At 42.5% G+C, this 18785-nt stretch overlaps 1 protein-coding gene across 1 annotated transcript in view; it reads left to right on the forward strand.

Annotated features, from left to right (window-relative positions):
• LOC144499054 (dedicator of cytokinesis protein 4-like) overlaps positions 1-18785 on the forward strand; it is a 386914-nt gene that overhangs the window by 103207 nt on the left and 264922 nt on the right. Inside the window, exon 6 of the mRNA XM_078221109.1 lies at positions 1247-1395. Coding sequence (XP_078077235.1) covers positions 1247-1395 — 149 coding nt within the window. The remainder of the gene's footprint in view (positions 1-1246; positions 1396-18785) is intronic.

An 18785-nucleotide genomic window follows, 5' to 3' on the forward strand; every position in this document is an offset into this window, starting at 1 on the left:
AGCAGACCGACTGTGGAGCTGTGTTCTGACAGATCAGCCTCCACGTTTGGTGTTACAGGCAGCAGCATTTCAAAAAGTTAATTCATTACCTGTGAAATGCTTTGAGCATGCTGAGGATGTGGAAGATGGTAAATAAGTCGATTTTCTTTTCTACTTTTTATAATGTTTATTCATTGCCTACTTGAAAGATTTTTTTAACCAAATCCCCCATCAGTTATTTCCCCGACATTCAAAAACTCTGCCGATCACTTAATCCATTAACTCCCGCTGTGACTTGAAGCAAAGTTATTAATTCTTGATTTCTACCTTGTTTGTACATTCCCTCCTCAGTAATCCCACAAATGAGCTTACTTAACTTCCAGATTTTAATTCTGATGAAGCATCAGTGGGCTGAATTTTTGTCACTGAGGCAGAAAACAGGTTTATTTTATCTTCACCCCATCTTGGGCTTGATCTGATGCCTGATCTTGGCCAAAAGGCCAAGGAGCTTCCCCTTCCAGGGGGGAAACTGACTAAAGTTATGATTTTCACATGACTGAGCCCTTAATTGGCCATGGAGATGTGTCCCCTGTTCAATTAGGGATAACGGGCGGCCTTTCAATGCTGGATGGCCAATCAGGGGCCTTCCAACCTCAGAGAAGCACCTGGCAGCAGTACGAAGTAGCTAACTGTGAGAGGGTGCTGCAAGAAGGCGATCTCCCGGCCACTTTTAATTGAAAAGCAGTCAGGCCACCACTGCTGGAGGTGGGGGATATCCCTCTGGAAGGTGGCCTTTGGCTATAACCTTAACCAGGCAGGGAGGGCAACGATGCCTGTTTTGGATTGTTGACACCATGGCCTGCCACTGAGTGCCCGCCTCCAGTTAATTGATATGACCCCTACTGACTAGGGAAAATCCCAGTTGACAGTCTTTCAGTGCCCTTAACAAGCTTCTTAATGAGCTTAATTGCCTGCCCACTTGTGTGGTGGATGGTCTTTCTAGGCCTTAAACCTCTCGCCAAAATGGCTGGCATTTGGAACGGTGTTGCTGAACTGACAGGTTAACTGGCGCTGGAATTTTGTGCACTCACCCTTTTTAAGATCATGATTACCTCCATTGGCAATGTCCTTGTATTTTTTGGTGTGAGCCATGGTGTTGGATTGTACTAAATTCCTTGTGGTTGGTGCTGACCAATTTCTTCAAGGGACATTTTATTTTTGTGCAATGTGCAAAATGTTTTGTCTTATTTCTCCCTTCCTTTGACAGAAGAATGAAGGAGATCTGTTCCATCGGCTCTGGCATGTGATGAATGAGCTACTTGATCTCCGTAGGCAAGTACTCGTGGGGCATCTAACACATGACCGGATGAAAGATGTAAAAAGGCACATTACAGCTCGCCTGGATTGGGGCAATGAGTAAGCATTCCCTTCTAATGATGTTACCCTGATACATATGGCTTGTTTTTAACCTCCCATTTTCTTTTCCACGGTAGTTAAAAATAACCAAAATGTAATCATGTAGAAAATTAAGATGCTATCATCGATATTGTGCAGAAAGCACTAAAGGAAAACAGAACAACAGTTGTATGGATAATCAAATGTCCATCTGATTGTTGGTTTAATGCAACACAACTGGAAAATAACAAAATTATTTAAATGAACAAAATGGGATGGGAAGTCTGGTCTGCCATTATTTCTTATGGTCTGGACGTTTCTTTGGGAAAAGTTTTTGTAATGTAAGTGGTCATAGCTTTTGCATGTGTTGTCAGCTTTCAAATAGGCATTTTTTTCAGCTCTGGTAAAGGGTTATCCTGATTCAGCGGTAGCATTGGCTCTCAGACCTGCTGAGAAATTTCCAGCATTTTCTGTTTTTGACATTTCTAACTTGTATGTTTTCCTCAGTGAAGTGGCAGTTTTTAAATTATTGTTCTAGAAAATGCTGGACCTGGGGTGGCACAGTGGTTAGCACTGCTGCCTCACAGCACCAGGGACCCAGGTTCAATTCTGGCCTTGGGTGACTGTCTGTGTGGAGTTTGCACATTCTCCCCATGTCTGCGTGGGTTTCCTCCGGTTTCCTCCCACAGTCCAAAGATGTGCGGGTTAGGTTGATTAGCTATGCTAAATTGACCCTAGTGTCAGGGGGATTAGAGGAGTAAATATGTGGGGTTACGGGGCTAGGGCCCGGGTGGGATTGTGGTCAGTGCAGATTCAGTGGGCCGAATGGCCTCCTTCTGCACTGTAGGGATTCTATGATCTATGAACATTTGTACATTTGGGAGTGGTGTCAAAGCTACATAGGAAGAGAATTAAATTATTCTGCTCCTTGAGCCTTTTCAGCCATTCTATTAGATTATGACAGATCTGTACCTTGCCTTTATTTCGTAGCAGTTTGGTCCACATCCATTGATAACCTCATCTCTCAAAATTCTATCAATCTCAGTCCTGAAAATTCCAGTTGATTCATCTCCTTAAATGTACAGCCCCTCCACCACCGAACCGACATACGGTGGCAGCAGTTTGTATTATCTCCAAGATGCGCTGCAGGAACTCAACAAGGCTCATTGAACAACACCTTCCAAAGTCTTGACTTCTGCCATCGAGAAGGACAAGGGCAGCAGATACATGGGAGCACCACCATCTAAAAGTTCCCCTGCAAGCCACTCACCATCCTGACTTGGAAATATATCGCTGTTCCTTCACTGCTGCTTGCTCAAGGTCCTGGAGCTCTCTCTTTAACACCACTTGGACTGTTGCTGTTCAAGAAGGCAGAAAGCAGCTCAGAATCACCTTCTTGAGGACCATTCAGGATGAGCAATATATGCTGGACTAGCCAGTGACACTCTCATCCTGTGAACAAATCCAAATAAACTTCTGGCTGAGATTGATTGACCAACTAGATAAGGTTGGACATTATTGCAAATTATTGAGACAAGGCTATGCATACTTCAAATAACATTCCAGTTTCATTTGTTTTCATTCATATTTTAGAGTTGACCTTTGGTTTTGGGGAGATTACATTCTTGGGTGTAAGGTAACTGAACCTCTGGAGGTCAGAATTTGTCAAACCACACCAAAGATCTTTCCATGTGTTCTTAGGAGGTCAGAATTAGGAGGGTGAAAGTCATTAAATTGGCATGGGGGGGAAGGGGCGGGGGGGGGGGGGGCGGTAGTTGTTGAGCTAGACCATTGGAAACTGTTTGCTGGAGCTCCACTGTCCTGACTTTATTAGAGACGTAAGTTATCCCTGCAGACCAAATGGTCAAAAGGTTTGGTTTTGAAACTTAAAGCCCCTTGGTAAACAAGGATATTTCTTAGTGGAAGCAGGAAGTCTGGGGAGGATGTCTATTAACTTCATTGGAGATATAAATTAGTTATGTGCTTCACAGAATCAAACAAATTGCATTGAAGGTCAATAATTATGTTTGGAGTATCCCAAGAATGTCACATGTCCCTGGAGATTGATTGAAAAGCACAGCCCTTTTGTGTGGGGGTTTTTTGTATGTTTTTGCTCACAGAGGCAGTTCAACTTGGGGAGTCTGCAAAGAGCTGTAAAGCAGCTGGAGACCAGAAGCAAAAGAGCTATCAGTAATCAGGTGTATTTCTAGAGTGGTGTAACTAGACTAGAGTGCAGTGAGGCCCTAGTTTGAGCTGGAGTGTCCACAATCATAAGGTGATTAAGGAGTGGTGGAGGGTCACTCAGGTAATGCTAATGGAAGGACCCCAAGACAGCTTGTACCTCAGGGGATAGTAGGAACACTGTGAACCAAAGTGAATTCCTGAGAGCTGTGGCACTTGGTTTGGTCCCAGGAAGTGAAGGAACTTTCAAGAGTCTGATAGGTAGCCAAAGGCTTTCTGGCGAGGTGGTGGGGGAAGTGGAAAGAGAAAGTTTCAGTTGAGGATTTCTGATTTAAAGTGATCGTGTAATTTTTTAAATTATAAACATTGTTTATAACAAATATAATTGGGAACTTAAGTGTTTAGTCCATACTGTTAGCTTTATTTGACATGTTTATAGTGAAATAATTTAACCATGGAATGTTATGGCTTCACTGGAGTAAATTGCAGGGACTTGGCAGTTCTCTTTAAAGATCAGTGGTCTCTACGGGGATTGTAACACCATTTTGATCCCAGTGTATGTGCGTTTAATCAGCTGCATTGTTATAGTTAATAACTGCCTTTTGAGCATTATTGTAAGTAAGTGTTCAAAATTAGCTATGATATCCTGACTAAATATTTAGGGGCTGTCAGCGAGGTCTGTGAAACCTTTTGTGTTGACTTTCTGGCAGCAGATTCACTGTGGTCTATCACTGGTTTCAACAACAGTATGTGATTTACAGATAAACAGAAGGAGCATAATTTTTCCTTTTGAAATCAAGGTGTAGATCGGATTCCACAATCTGTTTGTGTGTCAGCTGCGTGTTTTGACTGTGTGGTGTTGATCAGTCATTCGGCAGTAGTAATTGTAATTCCTACCCTGCAATTCATGTCCATTGAGATTCCCGGCACAAGATATAATACCCATTTCCTTTCTGGCACAAAGAGGCAGAATTCCAAGTGCCCAAATTCCTTGGCAGTCACTTATCTTAACTGACATCAGCTTTCTTATCACAGTTGTTTTATCAGAAGTTCATTATGATCAATAGTAGTTCTTTGATGTTGTACTTTGCATGCACAAGCAACATTTGCCTTTAGCTTATTGATCTTAATGCGTCACATTTAGACATATAATGATTTGCACACGGCAAGGGCTTCTTGAAGTTATTAGACTTTTTTGGATGTCTTTTTTCCTATCTTGTAAAGCCAAGCAGCTCTTTTATGTTGCTAATTCAAAAAACATTCTGAACCGTTCGCTGTGTTTCTGCAATACCAGATTCCTTCAGTCCAGGCTCCCAGTTCCAGCATTCTTCCTCCCAAATGCCAAAAACAGTTGCAATCACATTGTTTAGCGAAGGCATTCAATTGGGTTGTCCTAGTTTCGCAGGAGGAAGAGAAGTTCCAGTGCCAGGAGGAAAGCATTACGTTGGCACTTCAGGTAACTGATACAGTCTTAATTAGTCTCCGAGTTACTTTCTGCAACCAGGCATGAGTACTTGACCATGGAGAATGAGCTTTGCCTTCACTGTCTGCACTTTATCAGAGAGTGTGTCACACAGTTGTGCCAATTATGCGGACATGGTGGCACAGTAGTAGTGTCACTGGATCATCAATGCAGAGGCCCATGCAACTGGTGGAATTAAATTAAATTTTTAAAAACATTGGTGACCATGCAACTATCATCAATTGTAAAAACCCCACCTGGTTTACTACAGTCCTATAGGGAAGAAAGCCTACCATGGTTTAGCTAGTCTGGGCTACTTCTGACTCCAGAAGCAATGTGCTTGACTCTGAACTGCTTTCTGAAATGGCCCAGCAAACCACTCCATTCAAGAGCAATTGGGGATGGGCAACACATGCTGGCCTTCTATTCCATGAAAGGATAGATTTTAAAAATGTTTGGAACCCAGCCTGAAGACTACAATGTAGTACACAGACCTGCCTGCCTGTTGCAATTAAAGTCATTATAACATTAGAGACCAGAGCCGGGATTCTCCCAAAAGAAATTCTAAGTTCCCAATTTGTGGGAAAATGGGAGTAACTCCCGCTGTTTTTCTCAGCGTGATTTCCAGCATGAATTTCTGACACTCTGTGCATCACAGAGTGCCTCAGCGTGATTCACGCTGGAAATCTGGGGGCAGGGCCGATTCCCGTCCGAGAGCTGGCAAACCCCCCCCCCCCCCCCAATAGTGTCCTCACCGATAATGTGGCCCTTGGGACATGCTCCCCTTAAAAGGGCCACGCTACTATAGTACCCCAGCAGCAGCCAGTGTGGTTTGATCTTATGCTGGTCCACGGTGGAAGCAATATTTTAATGGAGCAGTCGCACTAGACTTTGGCTGCTGGAGCATAATAGTTATGCCTTAAACTCTGTCTATAGCCCCCACACTGAGCACTGAGAAAGGACAGTGAGGCTTCTGCCTTCAACAGAGGTCTGGTTGGTTATGTGATTTTTTTTTTTCTTGAATCAGAGATTTAGATCTCTGGGGTAAGATCTTGCCCTGCACCCTGGAGAAAGTCTTCCAAATTCTGATGGCTGCCCTATGCCGTGTGGTTTTGCCATTTGTAAGAGGAAATTTATTCAGCTGTAAGAACAGGAGGATGGGGTCCCAGTCTTTGCCCATTTGATGCTGAAACCGTCATCCATGCCTTTGTCACCTAGACTTGACTATTGTAACATACGCCTGACTGGTCTCCCAACTTGCACCCTCCAGAAACTGAAGTTTATTGGAAGCCCTTGTGTCTAACTCGCATCAAGTTCAATTCACCCATCACTCCCGTGGCTCCCAGTTAACTTGATTTTAAAATTCTCATTCTTGTTTTCGGATCCCTTCAATGCCTCGCCCCTCCATGTTCCTGATCTCCTCCAGACCCACACCACTTCCAAGATAGTTAGGCTACTCTAGTTCTGTTCCCCTTGAACATTCCTGATTTCAGTTACTCCACCATTGACAACTATGCCTTCAGTTGTCGAGGTTCTGAGTGCTAAAATTATCCACCTAAACTCCTGAGTTCCCTACCTTTATTTCCTCACTAAGACGTTCCTTTAAAATCTACTTTGGACCAAGCTTTTGGTCATCTGTCTCCTTGTGTGGCACATAGAACAGTACAGCACGGGAACAGGCCCTTTGGCCCACAAAGTTGTGCCGAACGTGATGCCAAATTAAACTAATCCCTTCTGTCTGCCCTTGGTCCGTATCCCTCTATTCCTTGCATAGTCATGTGCTTAGCTGAAAGCCCCTTAAATGTCCCTATCATATCTGCTTCCACCACCAACCCTGGCAGCATATTCCAGCCAACTACCACTATGTTTTTTAAAAAAACTTGCCTCTCACATCTCCTTTGAACTTTCCCCCTCTCACCTTAACTGCATGCCCCCTAGTTTTAGACTTTTCAACTCTTGGGAAAAAGATTCTGACTGTCAACCCTCTCTATGCCTCTCATAATTTTATGAACTTCTATCAGGTCTCCCCTCAGCCTCCGCCACTCCAGAGAAAACAATCCTAGTTTGTCCAGCCTCTCCTTATAGCTCATAACCCTCTAATCCAGGCAGCATCCTGGTAAACCTCTTCTGTCCCCTCTCCAAAGCCTCCACATTCTTCCTGTAAAGAGGCGACCAGAATTGAACGCGATACTCCTAAGTGCGACCGAACCAAAGTTTTATAAAGCTGCAACATGACTACCTCCATGTCATTTTGATTGATAATGGCTGCTGTGCGCCACCTTTGGATGTTTTGCAATGGTAAAAAGGTGATATATACAAGTACAAGTGGTAGCAGCACGTAACACCAGGAGCACCTTGATTAGTAGCTTGGTACGCAAATAGTTTGGGTAAAGATGGCTGTTGCCCATCTGTTGCTAAAATAGAGTTGCACTGACATGGTTTTATAAGACAACTGTGTGAATGGCGCAGCATGTGTTTGGAAGCTGCATTGCTGACGTGACACGTATGCTCTGAGGTTATATTTGCATGCATTGAACAGGCATTCCTTGTTTTTTGAATGGCCAACTTTTAGATATAGCTAACTTGGCAATCTTTCTCAGCCCAGAGACCATGGCAGCTGCAATGATGCGCAAGGCTTGCCAGTTTCTGCTGTGACAGCTGCATAGTGGCTCCATTCGGAGATATCCCTGAAGCCTCCAAAATAACTACTTTCCTCTGCATCGCCTCCTTCGGCAGAGCCTGCAGCCTCTCTCTGGTGAAAAAGACAGTTGTTAGTTCTCCTTCAGCTACTTTCCTTTACAGAAATCGGTCCCTCATTAAGAAGTCTTGTGGTTTGTTCTCCCCCGCCCCCACGTCCTCCCTTCCTCAATGATTTCCTTAACACTCGCCTAGATCGGTTACAAAAAAAAAAGCTTTGTGCACGTTCCCTGATGGGCAAACCAAGTGGAAAATGTGCTTTGTTGTTTAGTGATGATTATCTTTTCACCTTGGGCTTCAGGTTGCTCCAAAAAGGAAGAAAAGTGACTCGGCAATCACTGGAGCTTTAAATAACTGTGGGCTCTGGGTCACGATCCGATGTAAATAGATTTCCCACTACTTGTGTCATTGCATCCTCTCCTGATTGCTGTTGACTGAACAATGTGGCTGATTTCCTAACTGCGGAAGCATTGTCCCTCTTCCACGCTGCCACACCACACAGTTTGTGTGGCCTCCTGATTCTGTTTGAAATTGCTGTCACCGAACATGGGTATTCTGAGACAAACTTACATTTTTGAAGCTTTCTACGTTCGCATTGAAATTCCAGAATAAAGTGTATTACTTTAGATGAATGATGTTACAACAGGATAAATGATTATATGACCTGTACAATTTATAATAGGCCGCCAACAAAAGCATGAAGGTATTATTATTCAGAATTTAACGGGTTCATATTTAATTTTGAAACATACAATTAATGTGCATAAATACCGGAATAAATATTGTTGAGAATATTTGATAATTTAAACTTTTAATTACAATTTCAATGATTTAATAATCTTTGGCAAGGCAGCTCCTTTTATCTTGCATATCTGATGCCTTTACATGACTGCCTCTCATGCAGCAGATGGTGCCCATGTTTCCCTACAGACTTGACTTTGTGCAACAGTCTCCAATATTATTCATTGTACTTTCTGGAATATTTTAAAATTTTCTTTCCACTTCCATTGACTTTAGGAATGAAAGGTTTGCTTATCTATTATCAGGATTACCTCGCTGCTGCTTTTAATGTGTCTGTTTCCCACTTTCATGTTCATTTCTCCAAATGAAATCCTCGAATGATGCACTCTGCTTGACATTGTAAGACGTTGTATCAAATTAGATTTAATTTTTTAATACCAAGCCTCACCATTTGTGCCTACTATTGAAATTAGACAATGAAAGCTGTATATGGTGTTTAAAACATTTCATAGCTATTTCATGCATATAAATCCACAGAAAACAAATCCTATTACAAAAGCTAAGTTGCAGCAAAAAAGTTAGACATTTAGGTGAATGTTACTTTATCTGGAATAGCAGTTGAAAAGCGTAGCTGGAAATTCAGAAGCTACTATGAGCCTGTCTGCTGCATTACCATATTTGAGTCATACAGGGCACCTTGATGCAATTCAGAACAAGTGTGAAAATTCTGGTTCGTGAAATGTTTGAGGGATCTGAAATTGTCCAAGGCTAATAACCAATTCCTGCCTCCCAATTTGTCCTTCGCCTGGCAAGTATTGATTTTTGAATTGCATCGAGCTTCCCACGATCAAAAAAAGTGGGTGAAATTAGTTGAGAATAAAATGAGTCTAATTTGTGTCCAAAACAACATCTTGTCTCTGTGCTACTGATTTGCTTTTCTTACGTTAACTTGTGTTCATATAAGGAAGGCAGTTTCCATAGGCAGAACAGTACTACATGAGCTGAAGCCTTTACCCTTATCCATACATTGAGTAGAAAAGTATGGCATGGGGATAACAAATATGCCACACCACATTATATGGCATGACCACTTTGACATTTGGGTTATATTATAAAATATTTTGCCTCTGCCCTGAAATGCAATTAACACCATACTGTCAGTTTTAGTCTGTGTTTAATAATCTAATAGTTATTTACAAATCAAATTTTGTACAGAAGCAGTATGACACAGTACAACACTAAAGAACAATGCTGGATTTAAATACTTCATAAAATGTTTCAAAATGAGGAAAGAGACTGTCGAAAATATTTTTCTTTTCAGTGACTACTGAGTGAGAGTGCAAGATAACCTCATGTCATTTTTTGTGCCTGTGAGGTTAAAACAGTACAAAGCAGGAAGCCAGCAACACAAAGCTGTTCCATAGCTACTTTGTTAGCCCTGAAATTCCAACGTTCTGCACTGGAAGTGAATTGAAACAGGATCCCATATGCCCATCGTAAAATACCCCAAATCTCTGGAATGTGGTCATGAACATCGTTTGGGTGACTGACTTGTGACAGTAAAAGCACTTTAGAAGCAGTGCTTTGTTAAAGTGACGTACAATTGTTCTGTCAGAGAAACCTCAAAATCTGGGAAGGGTTAAAGATTTAATCATCGAATCCCTACAGTGCAGAAGGAGGCCATTCGGCCTATCAAGTCTGCACCAACCACAATCTCACCCAGGCCCTATTCCCGTAACCCCACATATATTGACTCTGCTAATCCCCTGACACTAGGGTCAATTTAGCATGGCCAGTCAACCTAATCCGCACATCTTTGGACCATGAGAGGAAACTGGAGCACCCGGAGGAAACCTACACAGACACGGGGAGAAGGTGTAAACTCCACAAGGACGGTGACCCGGGTCCCTGGCGCTGTGAGGCAGTGGTGCTAACCACTGTGCCACCATGCTGCCCAAATGTTAGCCTTGTACTCTAAAATAACTCAAAACTTGGATTATTAAAGGTAACCTGTTGTGTATTGGAGATGTGACACAAAGACATAGACTTTGGTTAAAAACAAACAAGGCTTTATTAATGTTGTGTGATCTCTTCATGGCTGCTGCTTCTCTTTCTGTTTCACGCACTAGATCTACTCCATCATTTCTGGTGCATATGTTAATAGAGCATAGCCCTAGTGAGCCATTAGGACTAAATACAAACGCATATTTTCTGTCCCCTTAAATTATGCACACCCAAACAAGTTCAACATGAAGAATAGTCAATAATCCAGCCACTATTAATAAATCAGAAGGTTTGAAGGTCGCTGCTTTCAGAATGGTAAATCTCTGGCGCTTTCTTTACACTAATGGGAATCTCTAGCGTTTTTGTCTTCCCACGAACTCCTCAGTGGTGGGTTTAACCAGTGTTGACATCAGAACCAAAGGTGGTCTCTGCATCCGAACAGAAGGTTTCTTTCCTCAATGCCGTCTATTAGTGCAGGGGTTGTAGAAAAGTTCAAGTTTGGACTTTGTAAGTCTGATCCTGAATTTTCAACAGGCTCCAGATTTGGCAGGTCTGTTCCTCCAGCTAATAGCAGATCTACATGTCTCATCCAGATCATGTCATCTCTGTTCTGGACATTGTAAGAAACGGGTCCAGTCTGTGCAAGGATGGTGGCAGGAACCCTTTTCTCCCCTGTGGAGTGGTTCTGAGCTAAAACGCCTTGTCCATGGTGGAAAAGTCTGTTCCCGCATTCCTTCCCACCGTTCCACTTGTGCTTGTTGCTGCTACACAATCTCCTTAGTTTTTGGAGGTTGCAAGAGATTGAATGTGGGCTGTAGTTGTCTTTTTATCATGAGTAAGGTCTTGGTTATGGAACATGTGTATTCCAGTAAACTAGTAGGAATTTGTTGAGACGTTTGATATGAGAGTCTTGTTCCTTGGTTGCTTTCAACGTATGTTTCAGGGTTTGGATGAAGCGTTCTGCTCGTCTATTAGTGGCAGGATGATATGGTGTGGAACTAATGTGTTGAATACCATTCTCTTGTAGGAAGTTCTCAAATTCCTACGAGACAAATTGAAGTCCATTGTCACTTAGCAGCTGTTCAGAAAATCCAAAGTGATTAAATACTTCTAGCTTCTCAATAGTCTCCTTAGATGAGGTAGATGTCATCATAGCGATCTCTGGCCATTTGGTGTGAGCATCAACCATTACTGAGAGCACATGTCCTTTGAAAGGTTCTGCGAAATCCACATGCACACATTGCCAAGCCTTTTCAGGCCATTCCCATGGATGCAGTGGTGCTCAGGATGGCATCTTACCGTGACACATCTTCTAGCTTTTTTGACAATTTCCACACCCAGTCCAGGCCATCAGAACTAACTTCTTGCTATTTATTTCGTGCATATGGCACCATAATGACCTTCATGTAGCTTCTACAATACCCGTTTCCTGAATGATGGCAGAATGATCTCAGAGTCCTCATAGAAGACATTCTGACTGGACTGACAGCTCTATTCTCCTGGAGTATTCGGGTTTCAGGTTAGGTGCTAGTTCCAAAATCTTTACTCGTAAAACCATATCCGCCACTTCTGAGAGTACAGGATCGCTCCAGGTGTGTTTTCTCACTTGCCTAGAAGTGACTGGTGTACTGTCTACTTGTTTAAAATATAAGATGTTCCCGTTTGAGCAGTCCGAAGAACTGTCTGATAGTGGCAATCCTGACAGTTTATTCTCGTCACAATGTTACAAAAGCACTGCCCATCTTTGCATTCTGCTTGCTGCAAGTGACGGAATTGTGGTCCAAAAACAGTAGTGAGTGGGCGATGGTCTGTCAACAGCGTGAACTCTGTCCCGTACAGGAGCTGATTGAATTTCTTTACTCCAATAATGATCTCCAGTGCAGCCCGTTTAATCTGGTTACTTTTAGCTTTGCTCAAGGTTCAAGAGACAAAAGCGAAGGGTCTTCACCCGATGGCATGATGTGGGAGACCACCGCTCCTACATCATAAGGCAATGCATCACAAGCTAACTGTATGGCTAAGGTAGGATCAAAGTGCGTAACAGCTTCAGACTTAAGTAACATATCTTTGGCTTGCCTAAAGGCATCAATACATTGATCTGATTATCTTGTTTTGGCACAAGAGATTATATAATGATTTCAGAACTGTTGAATTTGTTTGGGACAAATCTTCCATAATAATTCAACAATCCAAGAAGGAAGATGACTAATTAATATTCTGATGTATAGGTACCTCTGTAATGGCCTTAACCTTTATATGAGATTTGTGAAGGCCACTGGCAACAACCACGTGTCCCATATATTCACCGGAGGACTGGAAGAACTTAGACTTGTCCTTCCAGACTCTCAGACCATAGTCTTCCAATCTCTGGAGAGTGGTATCTAAGTTTCAAAGATGTTCCTCTTCATCTCTTCCAGTGACCAGGATGCCATTCAGATAGCACTGGACCCTGCTTAGCCCACTCTGGGTTTGATCCATTGCCCTTTGAAACAATGCAAGAGCAGATGAGATATGAAATGGCAATCTTCGATACCGGAACACGCCTTTGTGTCATGAATGTCAGAGGTTCCTGTGACGACTTGTCCGCATTCATCTGCAAGGAGGCCTGGCACAAGTCTATTTTGCTGAAATTCTGGCCTCCTGCCAATCCCGCAAACAGGTCTTCAATGTGAGGTACTGTTCAGCACCTAACATTGGATTTATGTTGACCTTGAAGTCCTCGGAAATCCTTACATGTCCATCTTTCCTGATGATTGGAACAATAGGTGTGGCCCATTGACTGATGCTGACAGGTTCCAGAACTCCAGTCTTCACCAGTCACTCCCAAGTCATCCTCCACCTTCGGCCTCATAGCATATGGTACTGACCTTGCCTTCAAGCATTTTGCTTGGCTTCCATCTTTTATTTTCAGTTTGAGTCATAATATTCTCCATGCTCCCGAATTATTCATCGAAAACAACATCATGTTTCTTAAAGGTTTTCGTGAGGCCTGATTCTCCATTGGTCATCGTGTTGACTTGAAACATCTCCAGTCATGCGCGACCCACTGGAGATGTTTCCCTGCACTACGTTTAGAGGCATCTCTACTGCTTGCTCATTGAGTTGCACAGCCACTTCAATGCGGTCCTTCAGAGGAACCACTCCACTTGTGTACGTCTTCAGCACACCCTTGATGGCCAGAAGGGAATGCGTTAGTTTCTCTGAAGATAGTCTCGGGCACCAATGAGACTGCTGTCCCAGTATCAGCTTCTATCCTTACTGGCTTCACATCCAGCGGTGGAGTGACCCAGTATCTGTGTGTAGTACCAGTGATGGCTGGCACAGTTGGTGATAATTCCTCCTCTGGCTGTGAGTCTTTTCGACCCTGTTGTACTGCATTTCTCCTTTTGATTTTAATTAAATGCTGCCATGGTTTGTTCTGCTTATTTTTATTCCAAGCTCACTTTTTTTCTTCCTGCGGACATGCTCACTGCCCTTTTGTTCCACAGTTTTGACATTCAACAGCAGAACACCCTGGTTTTGCTCACCGGTAACGTGTGAATTTCAACAGCTTTGGGTGTTGATTCAATGGACAATTCAAATACATGAGCTCAATTGCTGGTCTTCCTTTGCAGCCAGTTCCATATAAATAGTGATTTCAATGGCCTTCTGCAGAATAAGATTACTCTCAGTTAACAGATGTTTTTGTGTTGCTTCACTGCATAGGCCGCGATAGAAAGCAAACACATCTGAAACCAAATAGTTTCATTCAGCACATCTCCATACTCTCAATATTCTGCAAGTCTTTTAAGCAATGTCACAAATTGCATAATTGACTCCCCCTCCTGGTTTCTTTTACGAATTCTAAAGCGCTCTGCAATCACCAGGGATTTCAGTGAAAGATGTGCTTGCAGAATCTCCACAATCTGTTTGTAGATTTTAGTGCCGGGTTTGTTAGTTTGCACTAAGCTATGGAGGAGATTGAAAGGTTTTCTCCCATCATGCTCAGGAAATTTGGGCACCATAATATCTTCAGTATTTTGTTTGCCTGCGCAAAATTGTCAAAACGCTTGGTATAAGAGCTCCATTGCTCCTGATTTTCGTTAAAAGGTCCCATGACGCTGAAAACCCCAGACATTTTTTCATTGAAGCAGGTTTCCTGTATGCATGCTTTGCACCCGTGTTTCCAGCAGCTACCTCAATTTTCTTGCACATACAAGATACTTGACCAAGCTCCAGCCTCTTGTTAATCATGGCCATCTCTATAATCTACTTGTAGAGTATTGTTTACTCAGGTTCACCTAGCCTGTTTAGTCTCATCGCACATGTGAAAATTTTCTTTTTATTGTGACTTTTCCTCGGTTAATTTCTTTTTCTGGATGGCTATCAAGCATGAGTCTGTAGTCCTCATCGCCAGTTTTTGTTGTGCATTAATGATGTGAAACGTAGGATGAACTTTGGTTATAAACGAACAGAGCTTTATTAATGGTATGTGGTCTCTTCCATAGTTGTTTGTTCTCTGTTTCCAGCGATAGGTCTATTAAATTATTTCTGGTGCGTACATTAATACAGCATTGCTCCAGTGAGCCAGTAGGAATAAGTACAAGTACATAACATAACCTATCCTCTCTGGGATTGAATACATTTAATTTGCCATCTTTTGATGCCAGCATTGGCCCCAAACAATGTTCCACTGGAGCTGAGTGTTCTACTGGTAGCTCAGGATTTATCTTGGACACACTCCATTATGTAGTAGAGGGTGTGTGAAAGGCTCACCAGCACTTCTCCCCCAAACCAGAATTTTGAGTGAAAATTATACAGGCGGATGCCTGGCATTTCTGGACCCTGCCAAGGTATCGAAATCTCAGTCCCAGGGCGTAATTGTAGACTTGAGCTGTTCCAAGATGGTTATTATTTGTATGTGAGCCTTAAGTTGTGATGCCAGCGACATCACAGCCAAACCTTATTCCATCTTCATCCAAGATCTACACCCACACATAACACACTTGCAGTCGGAGCCACTGAATAAATACCGAAATGCAAACCTGATTGCCTAATTTTACCCAACTAGTGGTACTGGGACTAATTGCAATCCTGCTACTGTCATAAGTTGACATGGGCGACACGGTAGCACAGTGGTTAGCACTGCTGCTTCGCAGCACCAGGGACCTGGGCTCGATTCCCGGCTTGGGTCACTGTCTGTGTGGAGTTTGCACATTCTCCTCGTGTCTACGTGGGTTTCCTCCGGGTGCTCCGGTTTCCTCCCACAGTCCAAAGATGTGTGGGTTAGGTTGATTGGCCATGCTAAAAAAACAAATTGTCCTAAGATGTGTAGGTTAGAGGGATTAGTGGGTAAATATGTCGGGATATGGGGGTAGGGCCTGGGTGGGATTGTGGTTGGTGCAGACTCGATGGGCCGAATGGCCTCTTTCTGTACTGTAGGGTTTCTATGATCCTATGATAAGTGGGGTGGAACCAAGGACCTTCCTGGTTTGTTTGGCTCAGATATTGCTCAGATAAACTTGTTAAACCACCAGCTGACTCATAGTTATGTTCCAGAACCAGCAAATTATTGCTATTTAGAAGCAAAGAAAAGCCAACCGGATTTGTCTTTTGAGCCTTATGTCAAATCAATGTTAGGTTTGCAAAAATTTGATGCAAGTCCAATGGTTTATGTTTTAATCAATGGGAATTTTACTTTGACGAATGCTAATGCTCAAACACTGAACTTTAAACACTAGCAGTTGGCATGTCTGCCAAGTTAAATTAACATGGATTGTCAACTATGATGTTTAGCATAGAAAATAAAGCTGGGCAATCTATAATGAAGTCTGTCACTAAGCTGATTAAGATAATGGCTTATTCATAAACGACAATACATTGATGTCTCAAACTCTTTTTGAATCTGTTCAGCTGTCGCGTTCATTGATGCAGGAAATTGGTATAAACTAATGAGAAAATGTTTAGGTCTCAATTTTTGAGTGAGAGTTGAGTTCGACATAGGGCACAAAAAGGCCTTTTCCCTTTTATCTGTAGGCAGTGTTTGTTTTCCATTAAAGTCTGAGTGATTAACGTTTCCCATTCTGTTACTCAGTCACGAGGTGCACAAATTGCAGTTTCACCATGCATGTTAGATTTTTGAGAATTTCCCTTGAAAGAAATGAGTCCCAAAGGATTCTTGTTTATTTATACACGAATTTTTATTTTCAGAAATTGCTTAAAAGAATCAGCCTGTGTCACGCTGCACCTTTAATTAACAATTACTTGTTGAAGTTACAGCTTTTTGGGCGATATTTGTCAGACCCTTTTGCAGCTGTTGGTCGCTTTTGATAGTTTTCTGGAGGGCATGAATGTGATCATTAGAAAACATAGAACCGTAGACCTTTAATGCATAGAAATAGGCCATTCGACCCACCATGTCAGTACCAATTCTTTTCTAGAGTAAAGCTAATCCCACTGCTCCCCACTCTCTCCATCGCCTTAACTATATGTCGTGTCATCTGTCTCAACTACTCCCTATGGCAAAATATTCTATGCTCAATCCCCATGTAAAACTATTCCTTGCAATGTTGTTTTTGTTTCCACTCTCTTTTTTGTTGTAATTTTAAAACAATGGGGGGAATTTTCCCATCCCGCCCACCACAGAAATCTTAGCTGGGGGGTGGGCGGGGGGGCAACCATGCAAAGGTCCGCTGACCTTGGGTGGGATTTTCCGGTTTTGGGGTGAACACAGCTGGAAAATCCTGCCCAGTGACTCCAACCAGAGGAAATCACCGTTAAAAATGTGAATTAAATTCCTTTAATGTCTTCACCGTCCCAGTTGACATGCTGGTACCTCCAGTCTCTCTTCAGAACTCTTGTTTTCCAATTCTGGCACTGTCCTGTTAAGCCTGACATCATGTCCAACCTGATTCTGTTACTGCAGGCAGAATTTCAGAAATCTAAATTGGATAAATTTGCTGCTGCTTGTAATGATTCATTCATTTAAGTTTGTGACCTGAATCTGTCATGACAGGCATGTTCCTAACTTGACCGTATATCAAGGGGATGGGCAGAATGAACACCGACTGTAGAGAAGAAGTGAGGGAAGATTGGTGGCCGTGTGAAATTCTATCAAGTGTTTTCCATGTGCTTCAGTGGGATATGTAATGGGTTGGGCACTTGGTAAATCATGAATGATGCATTCAAACCTCCATGATTGAGCAAACTGCAAGTATGTCATGAAAGCCACTAAATCAGCATTAAAATGACAAACCAACCATTGTCTCAGCATTGAGGGCTGTCAGAAAACACTACATGTTTTTAAAGCTGTGTTGGCAGAGTTTAAAATTGACGCATCAGGGATTTTTTTTTTCCAAAAGCTTTATTTAGGCTCTGGTTGTAACAGCCTGACACTGGTACCTGTCACCTTTGATGATCCTTGTAGTGTACAATGAGCAATGACACTAGCACTTTCTGCTCCTATTTATATTGTTTAGAGTATTGGGCAGAGTATCTATCCTCTCCTATCATTAAAGGTATTCATTCTGAGCTTCAGAAATACATGAGCCTGTTGAGCAGGCCACCTGGGGACATTTAGAATGCAACTTCACATCAAATTGGAGTTATGTCGCTGTTGTGAGATGCCCTTTTTGACGTGAAGCTAGTGTAATTGAGTTACACGTGAGGATCTGACACTGGAGTGATACTTCCGCAGTTCACATTGTGGTTTAATAACCTACATGTAGAAAGGCTTCAGGCCAAGTCTGCTACTTCAGAATTGCCAATACTGCTGACTCATTTTTTTCAAAATTGAGCAGTCTGCAAAGGGATATATTTTACTAACTTATTCAAAATCTTGCTTGGAATGAACCATAATGTCTTCCTATTATACATTTGGGAGATTGAAGCCATTGTCTTTGGTCCATGCCACAGACTCCATTTCCTTGCCATAATTTCCATCCCCCTCCCTCACCGTTGTCTTGGGATGAGCCAGACTGTTTGCAGCCTTGGCATCCTTTTTGATCCTCAACAGTTTCTGACCCATATCCCCTCTGTTACCAAGATCTTCATAATATTGTCAGTCTGCTTCAAAAGTGCTCCGTTGGCTGTAAAGTGCTTTGGGACATGCTGAAGTTGTGAAAAGTGCTTTATAAATGCAAGTGTTTCTACTTGTGTCCCTGCCTCAGCCCATCTGTGGATGAAATCTTCATCCTTACCTCCAGACACTGGTTCCGTTGCACTTCTCATGAGACTTTCATTTTCCACCCTCTGTATTCTTAAGCTCATTCAAAAGTCTGTCTGGATCCTAACTCTCACCAATCACTCCTGTGCTCGCTGATTTACTTTGCCTTCCAGTCGAGAAATG

Source organism: Mustelus asterias, chromosome 9, assembly GCF_964213995.1.
Source record: "Mustelus asterias chromosome 9, sMusAst1.hap1.1, whole genome shotgun sequence".
Taxonomy (NCBI): domain Eukaryota; kingdom Metazoa; phylum Chordata; class Chondrichthyes; order Carcharhiniformes; family Triakidae; genus Mustelus; species Mustelus asterias.